The 18,628-nt window shown below is 37.9% G+C and overlaps 1 protein-coding gene across 3 annotated transcripts; it reads right to left on the bottom strand.

The window, feature by feature from the left end:
• Nucleotides 1-803: 803 nt before the first annotated feature.
• LOC113119393 (stromal membrane-associated protein 2-like) lies at nucleotides 804-18,355 on the bottom strand. Of its 3 annotated transcripts, XM_026288844.1 has the most exons (11): nucleotides 18,109-18,355; nucleotides 17,758-17,998; nucleotides 6,577-6,710; nucleotides 6,405-6,490; nucleotides 6,193-6,271; nucleotides 6,048-6,125; nucleotides 5,598-5,670; nucleotides 5,396-5,517; nucleotides 5,093-5,264; nucleotides 4,707-5,005; nucleotides 3,616-3,819 (listed from the first exon to the last, which is right to left on the bottom strand). In XM_026288844.1, exons 2-11 carry the CDS (start codon nucleotides 17,858-17,860, stop codon nucleotides 3,694-3,696), a joined length of 1,272 nt encoding a protein of 423 aa, XP_026144629.1. In that variant the 5' UTR covers nucleotides 17,861-17,998; nucleotides 18,109-18,355; the 3' UTR covers nucleotides 3,616-3,693. The 3 variants fall into 3 exon arrangements, with proteins under 3 accessions (XP_026144630.1, XP_026144629.1, XP_026144631.1); XM_026288845.1 differs by having other exon boundaries at nucleotides 804-3,819; nucleotides 17,758-18,355; XM_026288846.1 differs by having other exon boundaries at nucleotides 6,048-6,107; nucleotides 17,758-18,355.
• Between the last annotated feature and the right edge of the window lie 273 nt (nucleotides 18,356-18,628).

Here is an 18,628-nt window from a genome sequence, read left to right as displayed (position 1 = left end):
GAAACCCTGATCATGTAACTCCCATTACTTTCCGGCAGAGACCTATCCTTGAATTTTCAATTCTAAAGCTAAAACTAAAGCTACCTACACTATGTGGACAAAAGTATTGGGACACTCCCTTCTTTAGAACTGAAAAGGGCTCTTCCAAAACAGTGGCAACAAAGATGGAAAGATAATTTATGTATTTAAAAAATTGCATTTCCATCTCTGTTGCATGTTTTGAAAATGTCTAAAATGACTGTTACCCATAAATACAAGTCACTGTTGTTGTTTTTTTCTTTAGTTTTTGGCTCAAGGTCTGCATTTAAAGTCACAACAGAGGCATTAGGACTCTGCTTTCTGCAGACCAGTCAAATTCTTCCTCAGTCATTTCTTTTTTAACCTTATCTTATAGTTACTGTCATGTTAGAATTAAAAAAATAAAAATAAATGTCCTGTCTAAACTGTTGCCATAAAATTAGAAACAGTTCACTAGAATGTCATTATATGCTTTAATATTAGATTTTTTAATCTTGGAACTTCCTAAAGTAGTCAACCCTGTTCATTAGAAGGGGGTGCCCTAGTACTTTTGTCCATAAACAAATGATGGACAAATTCTCCACACAGGCAATCACTGCTCTTACTAAAACACTTCATTCACTAATTAACATTCTAACATAAAAAGTTGAATGAGTATATTCCACACCTCCCAAAGAGTTTTTTTTTTTTTTTTAGTGTGTGGATGATGATTGTTATTTTATTAATTAATTGCATTTGTGCCACTAAAGAAAATGCACCATATAAAATCACATTGCAATGCTTAATTGCTGTCGAGATGTTTATTTATCATCTTATTTCACATTCAAGCCTTTGTAATATATTTCTAAAAAGGAACTTCGCAAGTAACCGACATACTGTATCTACACATCCACCGTGAGCCACAATGATGGGATCACTTCAGCATAACAGAAACTTACATGAAGTTACATCTTCTCATGTGAGAGTTCATAGAGGAAGAATCTTCAAGACCTCCACAACGTAATGTGGCCAAGATGATGTTTTAGCACCGTTTCACCTAAATTATTGATGAAAACCATTACACAGCTGTTGGAGTCTCTTCCTTGAGTCTGCAAGCGTGTGTGAAAACAAGCCCTCCATATTCCAAAAAGGAAACATTTGATGCATATTAAGAAAACAGCGGTTTTAACATTTATCTCTAGCTTAAAACAAAAGCATTTATTTTATGTATTGAATGAAATGAAATGTATACGTAGCAGTTGCATTTTATAGAAGACCTCTAGAATGATTGCTTCTCTACAGATTACCGGTGTGCCAAAATTGTAAATCTAATTTTAAACAGGACCCCAGATTGCTTTACAAAGAGCACTACATCATTCTTTAAATGACCCGATACTAATCACTCAAACCGGACAGATACATTCAAGTGGAAGGTTGAAAACTGAAAGCAGATGCACTGACGAGATGAATTTAATCAACAGCAATACTTTTCAGCCCATACAGTCTGACTTCAGTGTGAACGTCTAATGATTGCGGTTTTGGAATGTCTAGCATGCACACAGAGTGATTGTTGTCTAATAATCAAACTTTCTCCATGAACGATTCATGCATACAAGCTGCTATGGCAAAGTGCCATTATCGCAATAGTTTTAAATTAAAGATAAAACCTTAAGACCATATACAGAGGGTAATGTCTCGTTATATCACAAACATGGTTCACATGTGCCTAATTATGAAATAGGAATGGTACCATTTAATCAGTTAATAAACAAACCAAACATTCAAAACCTAAAAAATGCAGTGCAGTTTAAAATTTAACAAACAAGCAACAAATGTTGTGATACAAACAACCACTGTACATAACTGATGATCACTTATTGGCCAGTAGAGGACAGTGATGTGCAAGACCACAATGACTGAGTGGTTTCAACCCACATATTCACCAAGGTATAAAAAGCATCAGTAATAATAATAGCAAACACATTTTTTTTCACATTCAGGTCTACAGTAAAACCAGCAACCAAATATTGTAGAATGTTGAGAAGCCTGGAGCAGTGAACTTCTTTACAAATCACTGTCATTAAGAAAAAAGAACGCTTCCTGGGTAGAACATTTCGAGTCTCTGTGGCTATGACCTGAAAATAAACACAAAAGCCCAGACATGTTTAATGCATGTACATACAACTGTTTAACCCTGAACAAATACACAAACCAGTCTAAGATTGATTTCTGGTCTTGTTGGTATCCAAGCCAGGCTAGCTGCTGTAAGTGCCCTTAAATAGACTAAACCTGTCTGAAACCAGTAAAACAGACCAGCAAACCATCCAAGGCTGTTTATCAGCCGTTTCAAAGGGATCCTAGCTTCTTCTTTTCACATGCTCTAGTTTAAAATAAGATGGTTGCATTTGGTTACTTCAGAAGCAGGTGTTAGGTTCAAACACATGGACTTTGAATGAACTTCACACAGTGGCCATGGTAAACTGCTCTCCGGGCAGCAGTCAGAATGAAACATTCATTTGGTCTCGGTCCAAACTGCAGCCTCAGTGTCCCAAAATGTTGTTCTCTCCGCCAGAGGCGACCCTGCACTCAGTAACGAGGAGAAAAGCAGTGCACAATACAATCAATGGTGCCATTATACTCTTGAGGTCAAACCGCAATGCTGTGAAACGACAAACAGCAGCACGGATCCATCTAGAACGGACTGTTCTAAAGATCTGTGCCGACTGCTGAGCGTTAATAAATCTTTGGCTGAATGTGAATGTCCTGCTATGAGATGGATGCGGAACCCTCATCCCCCAAGTCTTTATTTCTCCTGAGTTGAGAGCGAATGTGACAGAAAGCAAATTCAAAGTGGCTTAGTTGTACCCTGTGCGTTAGAAAGTCGACCATACAAGAGTATCATTGCCGAACCTGATAGCACAGACACAAAATGGACATTTTCCTCAGCAGTATCAAAGTTTAAGATACTTACGGTCTTAAATGGCTTCTAGCTGTACATTTATGACTGCAAACATGCTTATGATGAGACATAGACTGTTATACACACACACACATATATAGATATATATATGATAAAAGTGTTGAAGACATGAAACAAGCTTTGTTAACTGAAACTAAAGATGCTGCCGCATTAGCGTGATTTTGGCGAAAAGCTGTGGGCAAAAAGAGCAATTGTATATCATCAACAGTGAAGTGTGAAGCACAGCTCACACAGAAGTCACACCAAGCAGGTTCCTGTTGGTCAGCGTGGCAAATTCACAAGCAAAATCTGCAAAGGGAACTCAATCGCCCACAAACTCCAGATTCCTAACCAGATTTTGCATGTGAAAATTTGCCTAGAAACGCTAAATGTGCTCGCATCTTAAAGCGGATCAGAGAGAGAACAGAAAACCAAATCTTCAAGCGGATGCAGCAAAAACACATCAATCTAAAACCTCAAAGCTGACATTCGGCTGAGAGGCGAATACACAGTCTACATGGCGAATGACACTTCTGTTCTCTCTCTGAGTATGGGACTGTTTGAAGGAAAGCATGAGAATCTGGCTCTGAGAATGAGGGAGGTAGAGACTTCATCTAATCGACTCCCCAAAGTGTTAGCTCCTACAATCTGTTCCCCTTCTGCTGTCAGTCAGTCGTGGTGCCAACCGAGCCCAACCAATACAGACACGCTGTCCCACTCTCTTTCTCTCTATGACATCACTTCCACACGTGCGACCCGAGCATTGGATTTGAACCGGGAGCAGCCGCCCCTCCCATGGGCTGCCCGTATCCCATCATGTTACTGGCACCGTAGAAATTGATTCCCGCCATGTGTTGAGTCATCTGTGAGAGAGACAACAGAAACGGTTATTACAGGCAATTAACAGAAAACAACAATAACACTGCCATTTGGTAGATTTCATTTCGTTCTCCTTCATGTTGTTCCAGTGGAACACCAAAAGAGAAACCCTATACCAGTTGTTTTTGTCAATACAGAACAATTAACGGGGACTGAAGCTTTCAAGGAAGCCCTCATGTTCCACAGGGAACTAGGAGACATAAAGAAAAGAGTGAAAAAAAGTCTCAGAAATGCATTGTAAAAGAGCATCTGCATCTCCATGAGCCACACAACAGCTTCATTTGAGGAACAGATGACATTTAAATGACTATTAACTCAAAAAGTATGTTAACATTTATATGAGTAAGAACAATAATGCTCAAAAATTGGGTGTTTGACTTTTTTTCTTCATATTTGACAGAAGTCTCATGCTCACTAAGGCTGCAATTATCATCATTTATAAATACAGTAAAACTAAGTATTATTTTGTGGAATATTATTACAATTGCTGTGTATTTTAACCTTTTAAATCATTCCTGTGATGGGAAAGCTGTGCTCAAAAAACATTTCATATTATTCTCAATTGAAAACTACGGTCTACATTCATGATAAATACATGGGAAAAAACTAAATCAAACAAAAAAATAAACAGCACATTCAGTACAGTCCACAGAAGAAAGTAAGTCATACATGACTGGAACAACATGAGGGTGAGTAAATGATGATTGAAACCTAATTAGAAATTTGAAAACGGGTGTTCGTGCAGTAACCAACCCAAAAATGGATTTGAGTTAAACATACATAAAAATGTGTTGGGCTACCACTGTGAACAAAGCGTAGAATATTTGCTGTTTCAAGTCAGCGTGGTAATTGTGATTTCAGAGCTTGTCACCTGGCTGATGTTCCACTGCAGCTGTTGGGCCTGCTGTGCTCCATATGCCTGCGGAGGAACTGCTGCCACGCTTCCCATCATCCCGTTCTGCATTCCCATTACGCCCCCCTGCACCCCTGCCATGTACGGAGGTGCAGCTGCCACTCCGGTGTGCGGCATGACACCTGCCTGTCCCAGTATGTTCATCTGTGGAGCCATCATAGGCCCCATCACGCCCTGCTGGGCACCCAGGGCCTGGTATTGGCCGTATCCTGCAGCAGGGACATAGCCCATCTGGGGTGCTCCCATGTACATGCCAGCTAAAACAGAAACAGATAAACATGCATAAACAGCACAAAGGGACAGAAACCATTTCAAATATGCCTTCAGCCTGAATCTAATCTCACCATGAGCAGCCATGTTTGTTTGTGGTGCTGTACTGCTATACAGGGACAAGATTGAGTCCTTAGACATCTTTTTTCCGCTGTCCTCACTTTTGGAGGGAGGATCCAGAAACAGGCTGAGGTTTTCGGGCGCTGATGCTGCTACACGTCCGGTAGGCATGGATCCTGAGCTAGGCTACAGTGGAGAACAAAAAAAAAAAAAAAAACTTAAACTACTTGGTTGCATTATATGCATGAAACACTCAAATGATAGTTAAAGGACAGTGAGAATGACATGAAAACTCTGGGCTGTTTGAGAACCTTTACCGTGCTCCTGGAGGAGTTTGAGGTGCTGACGGCAGCAGGCAGAGAGCTGAAGAGGTCGAGGGCGGGACTGAGTTCAGTACTCGGTTTGCCATTGGACACGGTAGCTTGAGGAGCAGGGGCATCTGAGAAAGAATGTTTTTTAACACCAGGCATCTAGATTGTGATTGTACTGATGTGTATGGTGTGTTTGTTAGCTTCTTACCTAGTCCTAGTAAGTCATTAACGGACTGTGACTGCTTTGGACTGTTTTTGAATGGTTGTGACTCGTCTTTTTTCTAAAAGACAAACAAACATCATCATGTGTTAACGATGGAAACACCATTTTGTTATTTAAATGAGAGTCGTTCAGTCAAGATGTCAATTTGAAAGTCAATTTGGAAGGCTCCTTTAGAAATTTCTACTGGGATTTTAAAATGAACATGTTTTGTGGTTGTGTTCAGTTTATGTATATGGGTATGCAGTGTATGGTTAGAACAAAGCATGAACGTCTCTTCCAATATTATTAACCACAATTGTACTCGGAAATCAAATACTGCTATTCTAAAAACCCAAATAGGAATTCCTAAAGGAATGCATTTTCAATTATTATTTGTATAGTTTATTATAATAAAAATAATACAATTAAAATAAGTTCACAAATGCAGAAACCCACCAGCTTCATCTTTTCAAAAACAACAGGAGCCTCTTTCGTCACTGTCTCACTCTTTTCTTTCTGACAATGTAAAGAAAACTAATTTGATTATTTTACAAAATCAATTTCTAATTACAATTTTTAATTACAACATTTCAGGACTTACCCTGAAGGACTGGATGTCAATGCATTTATCCATATATTTCTTCTTATCATATTTGTCACGGATAAAAATCTCAGCCGCTCTGTAAGGTGTAGCTTAAGGAAACCTTTAACAGGAGGGGAGAAGAAGCTTTAACGTTGCACACACACACACACACACACACACACACACACACACACACACACACTGTATATACAGTCAGTGTTAAAGGATACTGGTCTGTCTCAGGGCGCTGGAAGCACTTTGGTAAAAAGGCCTCGTATAGTCGCCGAGCTTTGGCATTCCCCATCTCCTGAACAGACTGAGCACAACAGAAACTCATCCATATCAATCAGCCATACACACAGATCACACATAAAAGCAGAAACCTTGATCCACAAAGCTTACCTGTATCTGCTCATGAGTCCACTGGTCCAGGTTTACAGATTTAACTCGTGATATGTGAACGCCAAGATTCCGATGGATTCCCGCACAGCGGATACAAATGAAGATTCCAAGATTCCAGGAAGCCCATCTGGGACCTGATGGGCAAAGAAAACTACAGTTTAATCTATTTTTAATGATAAAAATAGTCTAATTAATACTGAAATTCAGGAATTTAATTCAAAAGATCATTACATCTTAAAGAACTTAAACTTTTATCAGTCATTGTAGAAGAGCGATTAATTTCCCGGAATGCTCTAATTTATTCAAAAAGTTCTTTGTCACAAAAATTTGACACCAACATTAATTTTTGCAGATGGTGTCACATATCCTTTAAAATTCAACAGGTTCCCCTTCCGGTCATTCCAATACAACTTCCTATGGGGTGTGGCCAATTCAATTGAAATGCCATTCTGTCGATTGAAAGTGAGCCAGTTCTCAAAATCTGAATTCAGCCCAACCCTGACTGAAGCCATTTAATGAGTCAGTGAAGGAGAGAATGGACAGAAAAACACAGACAGAAGGGAGCGGGAGATAGAGGGAGCCTGCTGAGGAGTGATATTTACATTCTCCTGCTTGGCATTAGAAGAGAAAATAAGCAGCTTCACACACAGCAATGACTAATCCAGTTTGGGCAGTCATGTGGACACACTGGCACAACGCTGATAACACACACCCACCAGCCCCTGCAGCATCTGTAGTCCTTCCCGCTGCTCTTAAATCACAGGTGTATGAAGACACACAGTCATGATAAAGCCCACACTACCTTCAACAAACTCATCTGAATCAGAACCATGCCTCAAGGTGCATATATACGTGCTGTTATCACCATTTTTTTCTACTTCAAACACGTTATGTAACTGTACTCTCTCGAGACATGAGCAAGCTTCAAAGACGATGGCTAAGACAAACATTGAGCTTTTCTTCTGACGCGATATCAGTTTTGGCCAGTAGGTGGCAGGACTACATTAAGTTACAGTTCTGGCTGGTCTCCTGATGTGATGTCACAGAGGATTGTTGTGGCAACAGTTCTGCTTAATTGCTTAGAGTTCTCTGGAACAAGCCCACAGCCTTCTGGGACGGTCATACCTGCTGTTCACACAGCGCACCTGCTGTGCTTATATTCATCTGAGTGGATCTAATCTGACGCATAATAGACAGTTTGCCTCTAACCTTGAGTAAGCATCAATACGACACGCCCATGGGCCGTCCGCTGACAGTCTCGTGCGTACTGCATACAGAACTCAAAAGCACTTTTAAAAATAACAAACTCCTATCAGATTCTGAGGGTTGTGTGGAAGTAACTGGATTTGACAAAGTTTGCTTTGCATTAAATCTTTGGGAAAAAATAATAATATTTTGAGTAGGAAAAGAAACAGAATCATTTTAACGATTCTGTTTGTTCAGCAATTCTATGGAATGATTCTTTTAGTAGTTTTATTAGAAAAAATAAACAACATAGTTTTATTTAGTAAGAATGAATTAAATTCATCGAAAGAAAGAGTAAAAACTTTCATATTTCTAAAAATTTTATATTTTAGTAATTAGCATTATAATATTTATTTTTTTAAATTCTGTTCTTTTGAACTTCCTATTCATCAAAAATAATGTTTTAAAAATGTACAATAGTTTCCACCCAAAATGTTAACCAGCACAACTGTTTCCAATAATAATAATAATAATAATAATAATAATAATAATAATAATAATAATAATAATGTGTCTTTGCACCAAATCAGCATATTAATGTTTTCTGAAAGATTGTGTTATACTGAAGATGTAGTAGCTTCTGAAAATTACATTTTGCCATCACAGGAATATATTAAATATATTAAAGTAGAAAACTGTTATTATTAATTATATATATATAATGTTATAATATTAACAATAATGTGTTACACTATTTTCAGGTGTCCTTGTTACAGTGTAATTATATATTTAAGTACTGGGCAATATTATTTAACTACTTGCATTTAGTATATGGTTAGGGTTATGCTTGCATGTATATGCATAATTAAGTGTTTTTTAAATAGTAAGTACATGTAAAGTGTAACAAGGACACCTTAAATTAAGTGGTATTTAAATATTTTTGAACAGCAAACAATATGATAGCATATTTTATTCATGAATATCTGTAAAATATTACTGAAAAAAACAGTGTATATTTTTGTCTACATATTATGAATATAGTAAGTGATTCAATGAAAAAGATTCAACTCATGAGAGTCATTTGTTTAGGAAATTGACTATATTGGTTGAATCAATTGAAAAGAACCTTAAAAATAAAAAATAAATTAAATATTCACAAACAGGACTGCAAGATGAATTTTCTAAGTTATATATGTGAAATAAGTTCTTCAAATAAATGAACTAACAAAAGCACCACTGGACTTCTGATTGGGCCATATAACTAACAAACATACATCCATTTATTTATTGCACTATTCTATTATTGTGCTGTTATCTGATGCTATTTCAGATGCACTCACTCCTAAACAGCACATAAAACAAATAAACTGTGGATGGGAGCTTTAAATGTCATTCAGATGGTCTCTTCCTGTTTAAGTGGGCGGAAGTGGACCAGTCTGTATTCTGGAAATCAATGGAGAGGCTAAAAGCGAGACCATCTAACCTTGTTTGTTTTCAGTTTCTTTGTACCAGAAAAAGCTGGGAAAGCCAAAATCCAATCATGAAATCGGAGCTCTGATATTTATTCCGCTATAAATGTGTTGATTTGGCCCTTAGAGGAGCACCAGGGCTTGGGTTTACGTCTGCAGTATGCTCACGGTCATCTGAGATTTGGCACAGGCTCTAATGTGAGATGGCCCTGTGCCAGAGGAAAGGGATATTCCCAACGGGACGCATGCTGGTTCACTGCAGCTGTATAAAACACAATTTTGATGAGCTCTTGTGTGCTGTGGGCCTCTTTAGATTACCTATTCATCCTCCACCTACAAATATTCCTCCTCTCTCTCTGTCTCCCGCTGAACCCTGCATGGCTAAGGGGTAATCAGCTTGAGCGGTATTACTGGAGGACGTCAGCTCAAGCACAGAGAGAGAGAGAGAGAGTGTTTTCATGTGCGTTTCATGACTGAAGAACATGTGCGGCTGTGATAAACAGACATGTGGAGTCAGGCAGGTTTCAGGGTGAAGCACAAAAGAGATGCAGAACTGAACAGATAGATTCGCACAAGCAGATCACACTTATTAGTGTGTTAGAGCGAGAGTCTGAGAAAGGACACACGCCAAGCCACCTGTTTACTAGTGGTACTTGCTAAGCCAAACTTCACCATGCTTGTACTCACAGTTTGGGATTTGAACCCAGTGGGAAAATAGACAAGATTCCTTGAATAGGCAGCTTATAGATGAGATGTGTGTTGTTTTCTTTATAATTATTTATTTTTTTTATTTTTTTTTGGTAGGCACAATAGTACAGAGGCAATGCAAGGCAAGTTTATTTGTATAGCACATTTCATACACAATGGTAATTCAAGTGCTTTACATAAAAGCAAGTAAAATAATCATTAAAAATAAGTGAATTTAAAACAGTTAAGAATAGAAAATGATTATATATAAAATCGAGTGCAAGGTAGCACAGTGCTTATTCAATAAATGCACAGCTAAACAGATGAGTTTTAAGTCTGGAATTAAACGTGACTAATGTTTTAACACATCTGATATCTTCTGGAAGCTGGTTCTAACTGTGAAGGGCATAATAGCTAAAAGCGGACTCCCCTTGTTTTGTGTATTTCTAACTGACTCGATCCTAATGATCTGAGTGGATCCTGTGTGGAATGAGCATCACAGCTCAATATTCCCTAAATTACCACAACAAGAATCTTCTGTTTTATTAAACAGTGTCCAGTAGCTGGCTAACACAGACAAGATTTTATCCCCATATATTTGTTGATAAATACAGGACAAGTATATAAATAAATATATATACATGAAATAGAAAACATTATGTACTTTAAATAAATTTTTAACCGGCAGCCATATCACCCTGGAGCGCAAACCGGTTGGCCACTGAAGTTAAGCAGAGCTGAGCCTGGTCAGTACTTGGATGGGAGACCTCCTGGGAAAACTAGGTTGCTGCTGGAAGAGGTGCTAGTGAGGCCAGCAGGGGGTGTGTGGGTCCTAGCATCCCAGTGTAGTGATGGGGACACTATACTGTCAACAAGCACCATCCTTCGGATGAGACGTTAAACCGAGGTCCTGACTCTCTGTGGTCAGTAAAAATACCAGGATGTCTTTCGAAAACAGTAGAGGTGTGACCTCGGCATCCTGGCTAAATTCGCCCATTGGCCTCTGACCATCATGTCCTCCCAACAATTCCCACATCCACTCTGTCTCCTCTCCACCAGTAAGCTGGAGTGTGGTGGGCGTTCTGGCGCACTATGGCTGCCGTCACATCATCCAGGTGGATGCTGCACACTGGTGGTGGATGAGGAGATACCCCGACAATGTAAAGTGCTTTGAGTGCCTAGAAAAGCGCTATATAAATGTAAGGAATTATTAATTATTATTATTATTATTATTTTTATTATTATTATTATTATTATATTTAACATATGAATATTATGGGACCAAATTAAATTATATATTCTGCATTCTTACTAATTTTATACATTTATTACAAATAATCATATTTACACACTACTTTTTTATTTTTAATGTAACAAAAAAGTATCTTATGCTAACCGAGCCTGTGTTTATTTATTTAAAATAACAGCAATCGCGTAAAATATTATCATAAAATTACAAATAATCGTTTTTGGTTTTATTATATTTACATTTATATGTAATTTATTCCTGTGATGAATTTTCACCAGCCTTTACTCCAGTCTTCTATTATTGTCACACGATCCTTCAGAAATTATTCTAATAGGCTGATTTGCTGCTCAAGAAATTTTATTATTGTTATTTTCATCAATGGAGATTTTTTAAATGTATTAGAAAATTACATGAAGTATTCTTTGACAAATAAAAAGTTCAAAAGAAAAACTTTTTTTTATATTTCTTTTTGTCCCTAAACCTTTGAACGGTACTGTATAGTGTAAAATGTTGCTAAAATGGTATGTACTGTAGGCAGATCAAATCAGAGCTACTGACAGACACCGTTTTTAATATGGAGCCCTGCATTTCCTTGACACAGACAACTGTTGATCTACAAGAAAGAGTGAACATCTTCCCTCCAGCTCGACAGGAGTCTTTTGTACAGTGTCTGTGTGGAAATGTACAGGGCCGCAAAGCTGTCGTAATGTTGCTGTTAAAGTTACATTAAGATGCTGTGATCTACAATGTGTTCTTCTGACAGACAGCACTCTAGTCTGCCAAAAGAGGGATGCAACAACACACACACGCGGGAGCGCTCCTGAACCAAACAACAAGAAAGAAGAAACAGAAAACATGGACTTTGGTTGGCCCTGCTGTCAGAGGATGTGTACCAAACAAACATGGGGCCTAACACACAGATAGTGGACATTCTCTTGAATACATAGAAACTAGACAGACCTGTTCAGGATGCATTAGATGCATTAGTCTCACATCTCAAAACAAGAATCTGAGAAGCTCTAAATGGATCGGCACTAAGAAAAGCATTATGGGGGAATCACAGACCGGGCTGTGAACTAAAGACCCAGTTTCTCCAAATGGCTTGAGGGATTGCTGGTCTGTAACGCTGCCAGTTTTTCTGGGAACCTCAGGGCTTCTCCTATCGCAAAATAACCAGAGGACATGAACTGACTCTGGCACTCTCAGAGCAGATGGGCTTCTTGTTTTATTCAGGATAAAAATTCATTGAAGACAGGCCTTGTTCTTAATTATGTAGACATGAAGTCTGCAGTCTGACTCTCATGCTAATCTCCAAAACCGACGGGACACTTGGAGAACGGGGCCGGTTGTAGCCCTGTTATGATGTCTCTCATTAATTGTAGGACGTCTGCAACACCTAAATATACAACATTACTAACACCAGTCTTTGAACCAAGTGTTAACTCCATATACCAAATACCATTTTATAAGTGTGCCAAAGCAGTGACCACACAGGTCAGACCCTGGGAATGTGCAGACTACAGGAACTAAAGTTCACATTTCCAGACGCTCTATTTAAATGAGGGCTGCCAAAGGCAATGTGTTATCTTGTCAAAATCATGAATGTGACTGCAAACATTATTGTGGTCCGAAATAACTGATGCAGATTCTAAAGAAGCCTGCATATACTTCTCCTATAATTTATATATTCATCCTAATTTTCTGAAGATAGATCATATTAAAGGAATAGTTTAATAATTTTTTAGTGCCAAAGGGAAAACCAAAAAAGAAAATCACCCTCATAATTTAACATGTTGTTCCAAACCTGTATGAGTTTCTGTCTTCTGTTGAACACACGCAAAAAAAAAAAAAAGACATTTCGAAGAACCAAAATGATGACAGCATCTTCTTTGGATATTCTTTTAACATTAAAAGTTCGTTGCGTATTTACTTTAATTTCTTGATTGTTTATTTAGCCTCTTAACCAATGTTCCTGGGGTTGCACTTTATTTTACAGCACGTGTACTAACATGTAATTATAGTGTACTTACAGTGTATTTATCTAAGAAAGTTCTGGTAACACAAGGTAACTACAATGGGGTAGGGTTAGATTTAGGGGTAGGTTCAGGGTTAGTACCTAGTTATTACATAGTTATTGTAATTACTATAATAAGTACATAGTATGTACATGAGGAACAGGACTGTAAAATAAAGTGCTACCGTTCCTGGACTGTAGAGAGTACTAAATACTTACAGTGAAGTGAAGAGCATCATGTGGCAACCATGTGAATAAAAGCCTTTCATTCATTCCTGAGTTGTGCATCAGCTTCTAGAAATAACAACTGTATAACTCAAAACTAAATGTTACAAAGAGATAGTGATGCTTCTAGCACATGATGCACGGAATCAACATCTGATATAGCCTATTAAAAATGATCAGAAACATCAAAGAAATGTCTTTGCAAATACATTCAAATGGTATCCTTGTATGTTCTTGTTTATTAGATGCCATTACAACCATTTTCTCACTGGTCTCATTTTCTCACAACAACTAGTTTGTTTAGTTCATGAATTTAGAGCTAAGAGTTGCTGAATGCATCACAGTAGAGAATATACATTTTTACAGAACTCAGAAAACGTACCAATTAATTCAATTCACTGCAGTTTCCAGCTAAAATGGCCACTAGTGACAGTAAAACACTTAACATTTTTTACTATTACAACAATTTGTAATTATAGTTCTGATTATTTTGTGTGGTTTCTTTCCCAATAAAACACATAACCAACTCCATTTGATTGGCTTTTCTGAAGTAAAATTGCTCGGGAGCTCACCTAGTACAGCACAAGCCACGATAAAAGAGGTCAAACACTTATGAAAGCAAGCTGAAACAACATGGCGAATATGTTTTTATCTCAAGTTTGCTTTTGTTAACACTTGGTTATGTTGGGTTTGAGGTGCTATGCATTTTGTGTTATTTTCAAATGCGAAATATCATTCTAGTGACAATTTACATCTAGTGAGGTTGAACATTTTATTTTGAAAGCGTAGCAAAATGCAAAAGCAAAAAAATTTGAAGACAAAGACACATTTTTCCAATGAGCCCGTGTTGGAACAGAAGTACACTGGCTCCTCGGTGAGAGACTGAAAGGGTCTATAAGGGACAGCCATCGTGTCCTCCAGCATCACATCCTCATTCCACTCCAGCCTCCACAGCGATATCTCCATGACAACGGCAGAACAAGAGAATGCAAATGAGCCTCATACCAAGGTGTTCTGGGAGAAAAAGTCACATGTGAAACCACTTCCGCTCTTTGATTTCCGTTTCATTCAGCTGTTTAAACAAAGACTGTCTCCCACATACAAGCAAACTGCCACTAAACAACGAAATAAAGGAACTGAAAGGACCACACACACCATGAGAAAGGATGTAAGTGTAAACGATGACAGACATGAAGATAAGAAACAGTCCTTTAATGAGAGATGCACACAGTTCCAGCTGTTCCAGCAGCTCAACGAATCCATCGTTAAATGCCGGCATCAGTTGAACTCTAGAGATTATTATATCCAGGGGTGCACATAATCTCATAAGAGAACCTGGAGATTTGGTTTGGTCCTCACACTGCATATAGAGACCCATTAAATGCTACAATAAAAAATGAATTAATAATAGTTATAATATTATTACACTTTATTTAGTTTTTTAAAAATTAAATAATAGTAAATAAACTAAATAATAGTGTGATAATATCATTAAAAATAAAAAAGGAGTCCTAGTATTAAATATAAATGCATTTATTTTATTGTAAATAAACTTAAAAATAAAATGTTTACTACTTTGTTTTGTATCTTTAAGAAGAATCGCTTTATGTATTCCCCAATTTTAAGTCGCTTTGGAAAAAAGCGTCTAAAAATAAATAAACAAAAGCGTTTCCATCATATTCAAACTTAAAATCAGCAGGCTTTTATTTTGGCGGGTTGCCGGCAAGTAAGTATACGCGCTTCTGGATTTAGCGCTACTGCTGATTAAAGCGCGTCAGTGGATGAATGTCACAGTTTTGTATTGTGCTTTGAAACGGTAGGCCTAGATTTATGCTTTCAGGTTGAGAATAAAACTTATATAGTACAGTTTGTGATCCAAAATGGTAATTGTGCATTAACAGCTGTCAACCATGTCTGTACGCAAATGCGCTGTCAGAACATGTTTATATTACGAATTTTTTATTTTGATCATGCATAAGGACCTGCGGACCACTTATGTGCACCCCTGATTATAGCTACTTGTATAACCTCCATGATTGCAGCTCAACTTTAAATTACACACTGCTGAAAGTGAGCTTCAGCCATAACAGGAAAAAACAAGTACCTAGTTACCACCACACAATGTTGCTAACATAACACGCTTAAAGGAGGCCATCAAAGGAAATCTATACTGTACTTAAACTCCGTTTCTGCAGCTTCCTACAACAACAACAACACAATAGCTGCGTCTATTTCTGAATGTGCTTACAATCATTTACCATGGACAAAAATGTGAATTTTGTGCCCTGCAGACAAAACACATGGCAGGGCGGTACCAACACAATACTCTGTCTATCACATGCCACTCTTCAACAATAACAACGATCTTCCCTATGATGCACAACTCTTGTGTGCTGTGGAAACTGTGTAGCCTGTAAAAAGAAACAGGATGATTTCCACACCTAAAACTCTTCAGCACAAGTTGCTCATTAGATCTTTGAACCACCTGCCCTATTCAGAAGTGTGAAGGCATAGTATCACTACGGCAAATTGCTATACAGAGAAGCAGTAATGAGTTCAAAAAGCACAAAATGTCAGTTAACCATTAAACACAACTTCCGCCACAGTTGAAACACAAAATACAGCTTGTTTGTTTCTGTGTGATTACATGTGAAAATGACTCTTGCATTGATAATCTAACCTGTTAGCCTTGCTTGACCTCTGCAAGCTGCTGTTTACAAGAATGGATTTTACTGCTTGTAGGATCATTTCCTTTTTTTCAAAGCGAGGAAATGGTGTGGCTGTACTTCCCATGCTTCTCCACCTACCCCAGGGTAACAATGTTTAGACATATTTGTGTTTCGGAGTATGAAAAAGGGAACAGACATGTTAACCAACCAAGTGGCACTTTCAAAGCAAGAAGTGGAGCATTCAAACAAGCTCAGTACAAGGCAGTACAAGACAGGGAGGGCTGGGAACACAGATTACATCTGACCAATAGCAGCCGGCCACTCAGAACAAGAAGAAGGGCAGAACTGTGTCCCATTAGGGCTGGAGGTCAAACAGGGAAGTCTGCCAACATAAAGTGTTTGAAAGCAGAATCACAGAAGCAGCATAGTGTGGCTAGAACAACTGTTTATGTGTGTACTGTGATTTGTGCAATGTTGTGCAACACAAGATAATGTGAAATTTAACCACAACAGCAATATCCTCTTAGTGCAATCTCAAGCTGAAAACAAAATGTTATTTCAACTCTTTATCCCATGGTCCAATCAATACAGTGGTTATTTAGAAAAAATAAACAAGCAAATAAATAAATAAATCCTGTATCCATTAAGAAAAAGAAAAAAAAAAAGGTTGTGCTGATGCACGAATTAGTTGCAAAAACAGCTGTATTGCACAAGGCCTATTACTTTGACTAGTGTTTTCTTTTGCTTAAAATTGTACCTTGTAGCTGACAAAGTGAGAAGATAAATGCAGAAATCTGCTTTGTTGATTTGTATGCATGCGCAAAACAACAGGATTTTTTCTGTTGTCTCTTAGTAGACACAAGACAAAAAAAATGTCGAGTAACATTTGTTTATGCACCACACCTGAACAGATATTATGTGCATGCGGAAAAATCACACCAGAAAAATGGCGATTCATTAACTTGAATCGGTTATTTCAAACAGTTCTTTTCAAACAATTAGTATGAAAACAGGAATTTTCATATTTGGACTTTGTCATCACATGGTACTTTTTTATGCTATAAAACATTTTAATAAGGCCATAGAGGCATATTCCTGGTTATAATTTTTTTTTTTAATTATGTTTTGTTAAATAAATGTGTATATAATTTCATGTGTCCCAATTCAGTCCAGCCAACCAGCTCATTAAAAAAATATTTTATAGAACGTAAATAATTGCCATTTACTAATGAAGAAATATAAGAAAAGTTTTATAAAATACTATTTTTTTAAAAACAACTTGTTTCATATCCTTGTAGATCTACAAGGATATGAAACAAGTTGTTTTAAAAAATAACATTTTACAAAACAGTTCAGCTCTCGTTTAACTTAATGTCAATTTAGTAGCATATCTCTCTCATTACCCTACTGTTGGATATGTCAAGAGACAGTTATTAAAGTGAGCGAGCTGTTTCTGGCTTAAAACTGTACAAGCCTTTCAGGAAACATGCAAACCCAGACCGGTTCAACCGATTCATCAAAAAGATCCGATTCATCATCATCACACCCAACCAAACTGATGTAAAACACACAAGGCCTAACCCAAACCTCTCTCACACACACAAACACTGACCATAAACTCAGTTTCTAACTATTTATTTTGTATTTGTTTAATGCAAAGATTAAGTGAAATATGAATCTTACCTTTGGCGTTACAATCAGCGCAAAACTTGTTTTCCTCCAGCGCGAGAAGAGATGTGAGAACAGTCTGATAGCGGTCAATGTCTTTGACTGATTTACCCGTCATCTTCAGAAATCAGTCTCTCACTGATATACCTACTCCGTATTCAATAGTCCAACGCCGCTGAGAAGATGTTCAGATGTCTGTCCGTTAATGAAACACACCGGGAAGTGGATCGCTGTCTGTCACAACCGGCTGCTGCTGCTGCAGATGAAGAGACAAACACACACTAACGTTACTGTACTGCTGGCTTCCGCTAATCATACCAGGAAGAGGAAAAGGCATTGAACCACTGCTCATATAAAAAACAACACCATATTCCTCGTTGTACATTCGCTGGTCCTTAACAGCCAACTTTCCACCCGCAGTATCAGAGACACATATCGAGTAACCTAACGTTATTACTCTCGCTTAGTCACAGCACTGCATCTGTTGTGCCTACTTCCGGTCGCCAGACATGTGCTGTTTAAAAACATTCAGAGTGTAAAAGACGGCACAACTAAATCCGGCTTTTCATAGACAACTGTGCGGTCGTGATGTTCGCTGCTCAATGACGTGAATTACAACCTCTTTGTGTAATTTCAAGAATATGGGAAATTGCGCCACCCTGCGGGGAAAAACGACACTGCGAACACAGTTTAACATTCATTCATGGTCGTGTTGTCACGCAGGCATGATGTATTAAGGATAATTAGTAGCTTACTAACAAGTCAAAAGTTAAATTAATCGAATAGCCCCCCCCCCCCCCCTCAATGGTTTTGTATTACTTTCAGTAGGGCAGGCTATACAGATTTTAGCAAAAAGGTTGAAAATGTGTTCCCAGTGTATTATTAT

Source organism: Carassius auratus, chromosome 19 (genome assembly GCF_003368295.1).
Source record: "Carassius auratus strain Wakin chromosome 19, ASM336829v1, whole genome shotgun sequence".
Classification (NCBI taxonomy): Eukaryota; Metazoa; Chordata; class Actinopteri; order Cypriniformes; family Cyprinidae; genus Carassius; species Carassius auratus.
This window is presented reverse-complemented; position numbering and strand designations above follow the sequence as displayed.

What these genes read in the sequence shown, in the direction of transcription:
- LOC113119393 (XM_026288845.1), bottom strand. Translation starts at nt 17,860, where the DNA reads ATGACGGGTAAATCAGTCAAAGACATTGACCGCTATCAGACTGTTCTC. An exon ending in CAGCGCCCTGAGACAGACCA is followed by an intron (nt 6,272 to 6,404) that starts GTATCCTTTAAC and finishes TACACCTTACAG; the next exon opens with AGCGGCTGAGATTTTTATCC. An exon ending in TTTTTGAAAAGATGAAGCTG is followed by an intron (nt 5,671 to 6,047) that starts GTGGGTTTCTGC and finishes TTTGTCTTTTAG; the next exon opens with AAAAAAGACGAGTCACAACC.